The 12,052-nt window shown below is 41.6% G+C and overlaps 1 protein-coding gene across 5 annotated transcripts in view; it reads left to right on the top strand.

Annotated features, from left to right (window-relative positions):
• The window catches only part of Golga1 (golgin A1), a 48,548-nt gene that overhangs the window by 23,407 nt on the left and 13,089 nt on the right, over window positions 1-12,052 (top strand). For all 5 annotated transcript variants that reach the window (XR_008719319.1, XR_008719320.1, XM_055599825.1 and 2 more), the window contains 5 exons: window positions 3,068-3,193; window positions 5,601-5,696; window positions 8,297-8,392; window positions 9,375-9,524; window positions 10,282-10,377. Coding sequence is in view for 3 of the 5 variants with exons in the window: in XM_055599825.1 (XP_055455800.1) it covers window positions 3,068-3,193; window positions 5,601-5,696; window positions 8,297-8,392; window positions 9,375-9,524; window positions 10,282-10,377 (564 nt within the window). In the remaining 2 variants the exon portion in view is untranslated. The remainder of the gene's footprint in view (window positions 1-3,067; window positions 3,194-5,600; window positions 5,697-8,296; window positions 8,393-9,374; window positions 9,525-10,281; window positions 10,378-12,052) is intronic.

The following is a 12,052-nucleotide window of genomic DNA, read 5'->3' on the forward strand; positions in this document are numbered from 1 at the left end:
CCAGACCAAAAGCAATGTAGGATGTGATCCATAAGAAGAGTAACTGGAGCTTGGCAACTGATTCTTTTTCTGACCCCAACTTTATGCTCTACCTAACCAACACAGTAACTTGTGTAAGATGGTTGATCCACAGTGGAATGGGTCACTATAGTATTCCTCAAGTTCAGAGTACTATGCAGCAGAACAAGTGTAGGCTTGAATCCTTAGTGTATCACTGAGAGATCTGTCAGTTTTTTGTAATATAGACACAATGAAGAGTGGTTGTAAGGACTAGAAATAATGGGAAATGCTTATACATATTTTCATATTGGAACTGCTGCTGCTGTGGCTTGCAAGTATTTCTGTTACATTGGTTTTCATTATAATGGGAGAGTCTTAGATGCATCAGTGTGGGCAAAATGGTTTCCTTCCCGTCCTTTGTTTGTTTGTTTGTTCGTTTCTCTGTTTTAGCCCTGGCTATCCTGGAACTCACTCTGTAGACAAGGCTGGTCTCAAACTCAAAAAGATCCACTTGCCTCTGCCTCCAGAGTACTGGAGTTAAAGGCATGTACCACGACCTCCCAACTTAAACATTTTCCTTTTTCTTTGGGGAGTAGTTTTTGAGATGGGGTTTTGGGGTGTGTAGCCCTGACTGTCCTGGATCTTTCTTTGTAAACAAGGCTAGCCCTCAACTCACAGAGATCTGCTTACCTCTGCCTCCCAAGTGTTGGGGTAAAAGGTGTGTGCCATCATGCCCAGCTCTTCCTTCCTGCCTTAATATTCATCTTTCCTGTCTTACTTAGTTTCTGAATATTGTCCTTCACCTTAACATCTGGGCCACAGGTTTGGGGTGTGTCTTCAGCCTTTCTGGTGTCTTCTATCCAGTTTACTGGTCCAGGTGAACTTGTTTTAGCTATTTGTATATGTTATCTGTTATAGTAAACAGCCTTAAGGGTGAAAGGATTTATTTTAGCTTAAAGTTTCAAGTTACAGGGTTTCTTACAGTGTTCTATTGCTGTGAAGATAACATGACCCAGATAACTCTTACAAAAGAAACCATTAATTGGGGGCTTGCTTACAGTTTCAGAGCTTTAGTCCATTATCATTATGGCAAGAGTATGGTGGCTCTAGAACAGTTGCCAAGAGCTACATCCTAGTTCATAGGCAGAGAGAGAGACTGGGCCTGTCATGGGCTTTTGAATCCTCAAAGCCCACCCCAGTGATACACTTCCTCCAACAAGGCCATACTGTTAATAATTATTAATATTTAATATTGATTTATCTTTTGGTTAAGCAGCAGTTATTCCTAAACCAGCTCTATACACAGATCACCATACAGAGACTAGAATTTATTTAATTAACCTAGAGCACAATGCTGAGCAATTATTACTCCATCCTAAACCTCCAAGCCCACACAGCTTCCTCCCATTCAGATTTCCCACGTCATACTTGCTTTTTAGTCATATCTCAGATCATGTTCATTTTTCCTAATGTCTCCGCATCCTCTCCTCTCTAATCTCTCCTCCCACTCCTTTCTTTCTCCTCCCCTCCAGACCTGGATATCCCGCCCTAATCTCTCCATTGCTCAGCATTGGCTGGTTGTTTTTATTGGTAACACAGAGAACAAGTGGTAGCATATTTACACAAACTTGAGACAGACTATGCTTAGAATAAGCATCACAATACAATGTCTGGACTGAAACCGGATAGTGGGGTAGAGAAATCAGCATTTGAATGAACAAGGCTAAATTGTATACATTCCACAAGAACATTATACCAACACCATACCTCCCTATCCTTGTAATCCTTTTAAATAGTTCCACTCCCTGATGACTAAGCATTCAAATATATGAGCCATTTTTACTCAGATCACCAAATAGTCCATGATTGAGGGAAGTGAGGGTGCCAGTCACATTATATCCATAGTCCAAAACAGAGAGGAGATAATGCATACAGGCTCACTTGTGCTTAGCTCTCTCTCTACTTCCAGAGACCATACTTGTTGCTTCTGTAGTCAGAACCTGTATATTCTCGGACAGCAACATATAATATTTAGGCCTAACAAAGTTTTTTAAATTGTGAAGCTGTGTATCCATTCTTCAGAGTCCTCCCACTTGACCTTGCTTTCACTGGGTAACTGTTGAGAATGGTATTTCTTCAACACCCTATACTGCATCTTCCTGAGGAGAGATTAGCCAAGGTTTAACATGCCTGTGGCTTGAACTGGAAGTATAAGAAGGGGATGCAAAGGAGCAGAGTGAGTGTGAGGTGTGTGTACATACCACTGTTAAAAGTCTGATTCCCTGCACCCTTTGGGATAGGAAAATGGGCATCCTCAGTGGATGAAGGACCACCACAGATCTGAATGTTTGTGTATTCAGATTTCTGGCTTCTTGGATCTGACCTTAAGCAGCATTTGATGATTGGTAGTGATGAAAGGACCCATCGTGTCACCTATCATCACTACATTCGTTGATAGAATATCAAGCTGAAGTGTGCACTGTTGTTCTGAGGCCAAGCTGTGAGAGTCATGGTGGCCTGTTGGTTCTTGTCACTTATTTCAGAAGTTCTCTTGCTGTCTTTAAAGCTGTTATCTTAGCTTTGTCTTACTGTATCCAGCTCTTGAGTTTCTAAGAACATCATTATGGTTTTCTGTTTTGGAGAGTTATTTATTGTCAGTGTTAGGGACTAAATCCAGAGCCTTTGAAATATGATTCCATAGGTCATTTCAAGGACACTGAGAGCTTCTTTAGTGGGATTGTCCTTACTGCCTCTACAGGGAAGTGATGAGTTTGTTCCCTCCTGATTATTGGGTGCTTAAGTTGGTGAGCATGCACACTTGTTGTTGTACAAGGTCTCCTCCTTCACCTTGTGCTTGCTTCTTGCTGTGGTAGGGCTCTTTCTTTAATGTTGCTGGTTCTGATCTGGCATCTCTGTGCCCATTTTTCAGGGATGGGTTTTTGATTGCATGTTTTTCTGTGATGTGATTAAGCAGAGAATTTCAGGGAAACATAACAGGGCAGGGAAGAGTGGTAAGAGGGCTATAGTCTAAAGAGGACTTAAACAATGACTCTGCTTTCCCCTCCAGGTCACTGCTGAAACTCAAGAAAAAGAAAAAGTCATCACACATTTGCAAGAAAAGGTTGTATTCTTGGAAAAGAGACTAGAACAGAATTTATCAGGAGAAGATCATGCACAAGAACTCTTGAAAGAGGTAATATCTACACATGCTGGCCAGTGTTAGAAAGGCATGATGTTGAATATGTTCTGAGTTTCTAATCTAAAGATTAGATAAAAGCTCTCTGCAACTTTATGTAGCTCTTTTGGGCACAAAACTCCTGGGCTCAAGCCATCTTTCTATCTAATTTCTCAAGTAGCTGAGATAATAGGCACATACCACAGCACCTGGCTTATCCAATTGTGGATTGACATCAAAAATAGCCTTAGCCAGGTGTTGGATGCACACACCGTTAAACCTAAGCACATGGGAGGCAGAGGCAGGTGGATCTCTGAGGTCAGCCTGGTATACAGAGTGAGTTCAAGGACAGCAAGGGCTATACAGAGAAACCCTGTCTCAAAAAAAAAAGAAAGAGAAGGAGGGAGGAAGGAAGGAGAGAGAGAGAGGAAAAAAAAGAGAGAGAGAGGGAGGGAGAGAGAGAGAGAGAGAGAGAAAGAAAGAAAGAAAGAAAGAAAGAAAGAAAGAAAGAAAGAAAGAAAGAAAGAAAGAAAAGGAAGAAAGAAAGCCAAAACCCCTGGGGGGAAGGGGAATAGCCTTATAGGGCAGGGCAATGTCTCCCAATTATTAGACTGGTTGCTTGACATGTAAAAAGTCCTGGACTTATTCCTGAGCACTGCATAAGAAAGTCATGTCTGTAATTCTAGAATTTAGTCGGTAAAAGCAAAAGAATTGGGAAGTGTAGGGTCATCCTTGGTGGTGATTTTGAGACTAGCCTAAGCTACACGAGAGCCTGTCTCAAAACAAAAACCGTCCTTCTGATGTCTCTGTGTGCTTATTGGAGAAGGAAAGAGCTTAGTTTACAGGACTATAAGGACAGTTTGCACCCTGACCATGTCATGACTGATACTACCCAGGCTGTCTTGTCTTGCTGTACTGTTCCATACACTTTCCTCCCTCTCTACTGCCAAGGAAAATTATGAAATCCTTTAACTTGAGCAACAACAAGGTTTACCTTGGCTGGGGAAGCTGTAGATCAGACTGATTTTGCCTGTAGTAGAGGTGAACTTTCTCTCCTCTTTGTAGCCCAGTGATTGGCCTCATCATGACAAAGTGGACAAAGCCATGAGCATACCCTAAAGTAGACTTCAATGTCTATTAAGCCAAGCTTCTCCTGTCCAGCCACTGCAGTACTGCAGAACTTCAGAGCTTCTCACAGCACTAACTAAAGGTGCATTGAAGTCTCTAGGCTGGCCACCCAACACCAGTCTCCACTCGTATGAAATTAATCTTCCCAAACTGTATTTCTGATCATATTACTTCCTTGAACATCTTCTACAATTCCCTTAAACATCTACATTGAGTATAAGGTGGGTTCTAATGTCTAAGTTGTTTTCTAGAGGGAAGCATCTGTATCTTGTGTCTAGTCACTGTGACTTAAAGCAAGTCACTTAATCTCTTTATTGTTTTCTCTATAAACTTGGGTTCATATTATGTCAAACTTGATGAAATAAGAATAAAAATTGGAGTATATAATAATAGCATTGCTAGTTTTGGGGTTCTTGTTTGATTTTTTAGTTTTTTAAGACAGGGTTTTCTGTGTATCCTTGACTGTCCTGGACTCCCCTTGTAGACCTGGCTAGCCTCAAACTCTCTAAGTGCTGGGATTAAGCCTCTATGCCTGGCTTAATAGCATTACTAGTATTATAACCATTATTAAAGAGTGAAGAGGAATTACTTGGGAGTTTGTTTAAAGTATGTATCTCTAATCCTTTTCTAAGAAATGCTGACATCAGCAGGTCTCTAGATAGGTCTAGAGGTCAACAGGTCACTAGCCTTACTCTAGTAAGACCTCACAGTTAGCCAGTCTCCCCAAGTTTTGGAAGATACATTCGAAAAAATTCTGCATGCAAAATAAAGTAAAACTTTCTTTTTAAATGAATGAATTTATTAAAGAAAAAAAAACTTGCTTTTTATAGCACTAAAGAGTTCCTCATCATCTGACCCTTATACCAAACATTCATAGTCTTGAGTTCTAAAGAGTTATAGTTCTTGGAACACAGCAAGCTCTTTTTTGGTTTTTGTTTTGTTTTTGTTTTTTGTTTTGTTTTGTTTTGTTTTGTTTTGTTTTGTTTTGTTTTTGAGACAAGGGCTCACTATGTGGCTGGCCTCAAACTAACAGAAATCTGTCTGCCTCTGCCTCATGAGCGCTGGGATTAAATGCTTACACCACCATGCATGCCTATCTTCCAGTGTTGTTAGTCATTTGTTCCAGCCTTGGGAACAAAAGATTGTCAGATTTATTTGTGTATCCTCTATGATATGTGAAATATATCTCATTTTGCTGATGGTTTTATCTATTTGTGCCTACCACAAATGTGATAGCATCAATAGATACTCATTAAATATAGAAACAACTTTTTCTTACTCATCTTTTAAATTGCAGAAAACAGTTGCTGAGCAGAATCTGGAAGATACTAGGCAGCAGCTCTTGGCTGCTAGAAGCAGCCACACCAAAGCCATTGACCTCCTGGAGACTCAGGTACTGAACCTTATTCCCAGTATATGCTGTGCTGTGTAAATCCCAGCTAAGACACTCCTTGATCAGAGCATCTTCATTCCAAGGAGCTTTTTTTGGCGGGGTCGAGGTAGTTGTTCTGTCCATTGTAGGCTCCAGCTGCATTTTTTTCTTTTTTTTTTTTTCTTTGTAATAAATTAATTTATTTTATATTCATTGGTGTTTTGAGTGCATGAATGTTTGTGTAAGGGAGTCAGGTCTTGGAGTTACAGACAGTTGTGAACTGCCATGTGGGTGCTGGGAATTGAATCTGGATGCTCTGAAGTCAGTGTTCTTGACTGCCGAGCCATCTCTTTAGCCCCCTAGCTATATTTCTTATCTCCCAGCGTGGGTATTACACAACCTCAGTGTTTTTTGTTTTGGAGTTTGTTTGTTTTGCCAGTTTGGTGAATGTGAAGTGATGGTCCATTGTGTTTACTGCTGTGGTTTTTACCAATTGCTTCATCTTCCTGTTAGCCTCTAGGATTTCTACTTTTGAATTGTCTACAAATCCTATACCTATTTTTCTTTGGTGGTTTCAGGCTTTTCTTAATTGGGTTATAGGATTTTGTTTCATATTCTAGTTCCTAATCTCATCAGTTACAGTCTTGAACCAGTCTTTGTTGGTATTGTTGACAGAAATTCTGAAATTTGTTATCACTTCTGTCTGTGGTCTAAAGCTCCATCTTAAAAAAAAAATCCATTCATATTTCTAAGTCACAGAGGTCTTCTATATTTTTAATTAATTGTATACGTTTGTCCACATAATAGAGCTCTTGTTCACTTACAGACTGTCGTTGTGTGTTGTATTCAGTAAGAACCTAGCTTTCCTTTTCTGTAGGTTTCTTAGCACTGTTCACCTAACAGTCTGACCTTCCTCATTGTCACTGACCTAACTTTAGCATATACTAAGATTTTCTGAACACATTGGATTGTCTCTGCCTTTGCTGATATATTTCTGTAGTGTGTTGGCAGTATGTATCTCAGAATCTGTGGACTAAGTGAGATTAAAATTCATGTTGTGATCATCAATCCTACTTCTGGGACTCTTTCCCAAGAAAGTTATTGAAACCACATCAGACAGTTTTATGTGACGATATTAATGGCTGCTTTATTTTACATTGAAAAAATGGTCAAAGAGGGCATTCAAGTTGGCTCATCAGGTAAAGGCACCTGCTGCATCAGCCTGACAAATCTGGGTTTGATCCCAAGAGCCCAGATGGAGTGTAAGGAGACAGTCAACTCCACAAAGCTGTTCTTTGACCTCTTCAGCACGCTTTGGTGTGTGCATCCATAAACCCACGTGATATGTGCCACACACACAATCAAAAATTTGAAAATCTAGAACAAATACAAATGTAAAACAATCCAAGTACCCACAGGTAATCCTGTAGACATGTGGTCAGTAAAGCAGGAAGCACTCTTTGAGAAAATAAGAATCTCAGGTCAGAGTGGAGCTGAGTGGGAGGAAAAGGATGACAGATTATTTAAATTGTATACAAACTATAAAGAAGTCATAAAGGTTTGAAGAAAAAACATTGAAGTGGTATTGCTTTATAATGGAAGACTCGGGACTCTCTTGCTTGTTCTATAAAGTAGGGATTTATGTAAGTGTGTTATGGAATTGAAGCTGGGACCTTGTTCATTCTAGGCACTCTCTCTACCACTGAGCAAAATCTATGTCCCTGAGTTGAACTTATTTTTTATAATTGAATTTTATTTATTTTCATTATATGTATAATCTCCCAGGCTGTCCTACAAGTTGTAGCAATCCCCCTATATCTCAGCCTTCCAAGTACAAAGTTCCTCTGTGAGCTTACCTGCTCTGTTTTGATTTTTTTATGTTGGGATTTTTTTTTTTTTGAAGGGGTAGTTTTCTATGTTTGCTTATTTTTAATTATTTTCTTATGTGTGTGGGTATTTTGCCTATGTGTTATATCTGTGCACCATGTGCAGGCCTATGTCTGCCAGAGGCCAGAAGAGTCCCTAAAACTGGAGTCCTGAGCATCTCTGAGCTGCAGCTTATGTGCTACGAATTGAACCCTGGGTCTTTGGAATAGCAGAGTAGCCAATGCTCTTAACTACTGAGCCATCTTTGTTTTGAGACAGGGTCTCACTATGTAGCCCTGGCTGACCTATAACTTTTATATATACCAGATTGGCCTCAAACTCAGAGCATGTGCTCACACATACACAGTCTCCTAGAGCCTCGGCTAGCTTCAAGCTTATTATGTAGTGAGGGAGAGCTTTGAATTTCTGATCTTCTGCCTCCACCTATTGACTGCTCTGATTACTATACCTTTGTTTCTGGCTCTAATTTTACTTTCTTGTTTGTTGTTTTATTTTTTTGTTTTGTTTTGCGAGACAGGGTTTTTCTGTGTAGCACTGGCTGTCCTGGAACTTACTTTGTAGATCAGACTAGCCTCAAACTCAGAAATATTCCTGTGATTTAAGTCATGTGCTGTTACCACCAGGCTCCCCTTGCCCCCCACCCTGCCCTGTTGTGGTCTAGCTCTAATTTTAAAGTCATTCATTAAACCTGCCCAGCTTCTTGTGAAAAAAAGAATGCTTCTGTTTTTTCTCAGGTGAAGGACCTAGAGCACAGTCTACAGGCTGCTGAAGAGCAGCTAAGCGAGAGCAGAGACGTTGTGGCTGCCCAGGAAGTCCAGATCCAGAAGCTTGTAAGTGTTCAGCATGTGCAGGTTCCAGTGCTCTCCTTCAGCACCTTTGCAGATGCCCCAGATGTGCACAACACTTATCTGTACTCACCATTAACAGAGCAAGGGAGATTACGCCAGGGACTCAGTGTTACCTAGAGCCATGGACTAACTGGTAGTATCTACCTAACATCTGCCTTTCCTGAGGACCCTGCCCGTTGGTGGATTCTCAAGAGTTCAAAGCTTAGCTTTCCGTCAGAGGTGTGGAAAACAGGTCAAAACTACTAGGTGAGCTGGGTATGGTGACACATTCCTTTAGTCCCAGCATTTGCAAAGCTGAGGAAAACAGATCTGAGTTCAAGGCCACCATGGTCTACATAGTGAGTTCCAGCCAGCAGAATATATAGTAAGACCCTCTCAAAAGCTAACCAAAAAAAAAAAAAAAAAAAAAAAAAAAGTTGAAGCATTTGTACATTCAGCACACCCTGAATGAGCTAATAAGTTGGAGCTAGGGAAATAAAAGCAGCCAGCATTGATTTCTTGTTTGTGACATCCCTGGCACTGTGCAGAATGCTTTTTCACTTAGTCCTTGTAGCACACCTAATAAATTGGCACGGTCTGTCATACTCACTCTGTAGAGGAGGTAAACATAGAGGTGTCGAGACTCCATCTGTCCATGCATAGCCCTGTTCTTCACCACTTCATTCTCCTGCCTCCCCTGGGAACACCTCAGCCATAGAAATCCAGTGAGCAGCTGACGGAGACCTATATCTGAAAACAAAGAGGTGCTCAGCATGCACCTTGAAGGGTGTGCTAGTGGCATCTGGACAACTGCCTGGTTTCAGTTTCCAGGGCAGAGCTAGACCCAACAGTAATATGTAGAACATGCAGGGGTTCGAAGCCACACCAGGGCAGCAGAGGTCAAAGAGGATAGTTTCTGTTAGACAGACAGGCCCTCCTCTGAAATCTTTGTGTCTGGGCTAACTGTCCTCTGATTTTCCTGCAGATCACTACAAACCAAGAGAGCAGTGTTTCCCAGCAGCAGGTTCATGCCCTGGAGCAGCATTTTAGGGAGCGCACCCATGCACTGGAGACCCAGATTGAAGCTCTGGAACAAGCACGGGTGGCCGACCAGATAGCCTCAGAGAATGGAATGGTGAGTGGAGTGGGAGTCAGCCCATGCTGGAACACTTATCGTTGCAATTGAGCAAAATGGTGTCTCTAGGCTGGGGAATCACTTGAGAGAGCAGTTCACCTTTTCTATAAGGACTTAACCTGCTTAGGAGACTGGAAGTAAAAAGACCAGGTTTTACAGAAATGCACAGCAGATGAGTTTTCCACAGGGACATCTTTCTGTTCTCCAGCAGTCCACTCGGGTTTTTCTGAAATCCACATTGTTCCTCTATATTAGCTTCTCTCTTCTATGGCCCCTCTATGTGTCCCACAGTCTTAAAAGGCATGGATTTCTTAAGGACTTAGAGATTGAGCCTCACATCTGCTAGGCATATGTTCTAGCCACTCTCCTGCCCCTGGAGATTTTCAGTATTTCAGTCATTTCTTTTATGGAGGCCAGAGATTATATATCAGCTGTCTTCCTCAGTTGCTTCCCACCTTCCTTTTTGAGATGGAATTTCACCTATTTGGCTAGACTAGCTGGCCAGCAAACCCCAGAGTTTCACCAGCCTCTGCCCAGCACTGGGATTACAGGTGTGTACCACCACTCTCAGCCTTTTTCACATGGGTGTTAGAAATCTAAATATACCTCATACCTTCCTAAGCACGTTATCAAATAAGTCATTTCCTAGCCCAAGAAAAGTCATTTCAAAAGGGCAATGTCAGAGAGATCAGGCTATGCCTTGGAGGAAATATGGCAGGTAAGACCTTTTCTTACATGTGCTCTGCTCAATTTACAGCAACAACTGCAGCAAGAAAATGTGGCCCTTAAAGAAAGCAGAAATGAATGTGAACGTTCTTTACAACAGCACCAATTAGAACTAAAGAAACTAAAGGTATTTATCTAATAGAATCAGTTTTACAGAAGTTCCTCTCTGTCACATATGTTCAGAGTGGATAGGTAAAAGTCCTGCACTTACAGCAAAGAGGAAATGGAAGTTGCTCTTGTTCCAGTGCTCTGTTAGGTATCTGTTCAAGTCTTCTCAGTGATCCAGGAGGAGGAAGAGTTGTGCTCCTTTAGCAATTAATGCTGTTGACCTTTGAGAACAGTCAGTCCAAGTCTCATCTAGCTGTTCACTCCACTCCAAAGTGCAGCTCTTTCTCTGTATCCTTGTCAACAGCTAACTGAAAACTATGCTGTCAGAGCAACCCTCTGTCTTATAAAGGAGGCCTTAGAAAGATGTTTATGTATGTTGGGGACCTTATACCGGAGTGAACAGTTTGCTGGGTGTTGTCTTTTCCCATGTGTGAAGTTGGTGCTTTAATCAGATCTTATTCCTGTTGTTCACCAGATAGAACTACATGCCCACTTTTTTTTTCTATTATACATTATTGTATATTGCCTGCATATATGTCTGTGTGAGGATGTTAGACCCCCTGGAACAGAAGTTAGAGACAGTTATGAGTTACCATGTGGGTGCTGGGAATTGAACTCGTGTCCTCTAGACGAACAGCCAGTGCTCCTAACCAGTGAGATATCTCTCCAGGCCTGGCATGCCAACTTTCTTATAGGCCCTCTAGGTTCCCTGGGTCCTTCATGATACTTTTGAGAGGTGAGTCATGGCAATATTTGCCCAGTTTGATCCTGGTATCAAGCTTTTTTCCTGGTATCAAGCCTTTTCAGACCTTCTCTGTATCCACACCTGTCACTCAGGGCCTTCCCCTTGCAAGCTCCCAGTAACAATATCCAATGAGTTGCTTAGGCACTATTGCAAAGGTGCTACATCAAAAAGCATGTATCTTGCAATCAGATTTTCTTTTTCTTGGGCGGTGGTAGCACATGCTTTTAATCCCAGCACTCAGAAGACAGAGACAAGTGGATCTCTGTAAGTTCCAGGCCAGCCTGGTCTACAAAGTGAGTCCAGGACAGCCAGGTCTACACAGAGAAACCCTGTCTTGAAAAAATGAAAAAGAAGAAGGAAGAGAAGAAGAAGAATAAGGAGGAGGAGGAGGCAGCTTAGGCTGGCTTTGAATTAGCTCTGTAGCCCAGAAAAGGGTCTTGAACTTGTGGTCATCCTGATTCAGTTTCCCAGGTAGCTGTGATGACAGGCCTGCACCATAAAGCCCAGACTGAAGTTAAGTTTTGTTTTGTTTTGGGTTTTGGTTGGTTGGTTGGTTTGGCTTTGGTTTTCATTCCATCAGCAGATATCTGAGTGCCAGAATTGCCAAGATACCAGGATAGGTGTTAGGATGTGTCAAGAACAAGACAGGCAGGGCAGTGGTGGCACATGTCTTTAATTTCAATTCTTGGAAGGCAGATGTAGGCAGATCCCTATGATTTTGAGGCCAGCCTGGTCTACAAAGCCAGTCCAGGACAGCCAAGGCTACACAGAGAAACCCTCTCTCAAAAAAAAAAAAAAAAAAAAAAATTAGCAAATGCTATGAAGAAAATGAGGCCTTGTGAAGGACAGGGGAGGGAAAGGAAGGCTTCAGTGGCATTTCAGCAAAAGATGTGAACAGTGAGGCCAGCAAAGTAGACATTCCAAGGAAATGCTGTTTCTGACTTTAAAA

This window comes from Psammomys obesus, unplaced genomic scaffold (genome assembly GCF_907164565.1).
Source record: "Psammomys obesus unplaced genomic scaffold, mPsaObe1.curated_primary_1811, whole genome shotgun sequence".
NCBI classification, from domain to species: Eukaryota; Metazoa; Chordata; class Mammalia; order Rodentia; family Muridae; genus Psammomys; species Psammomys obesus.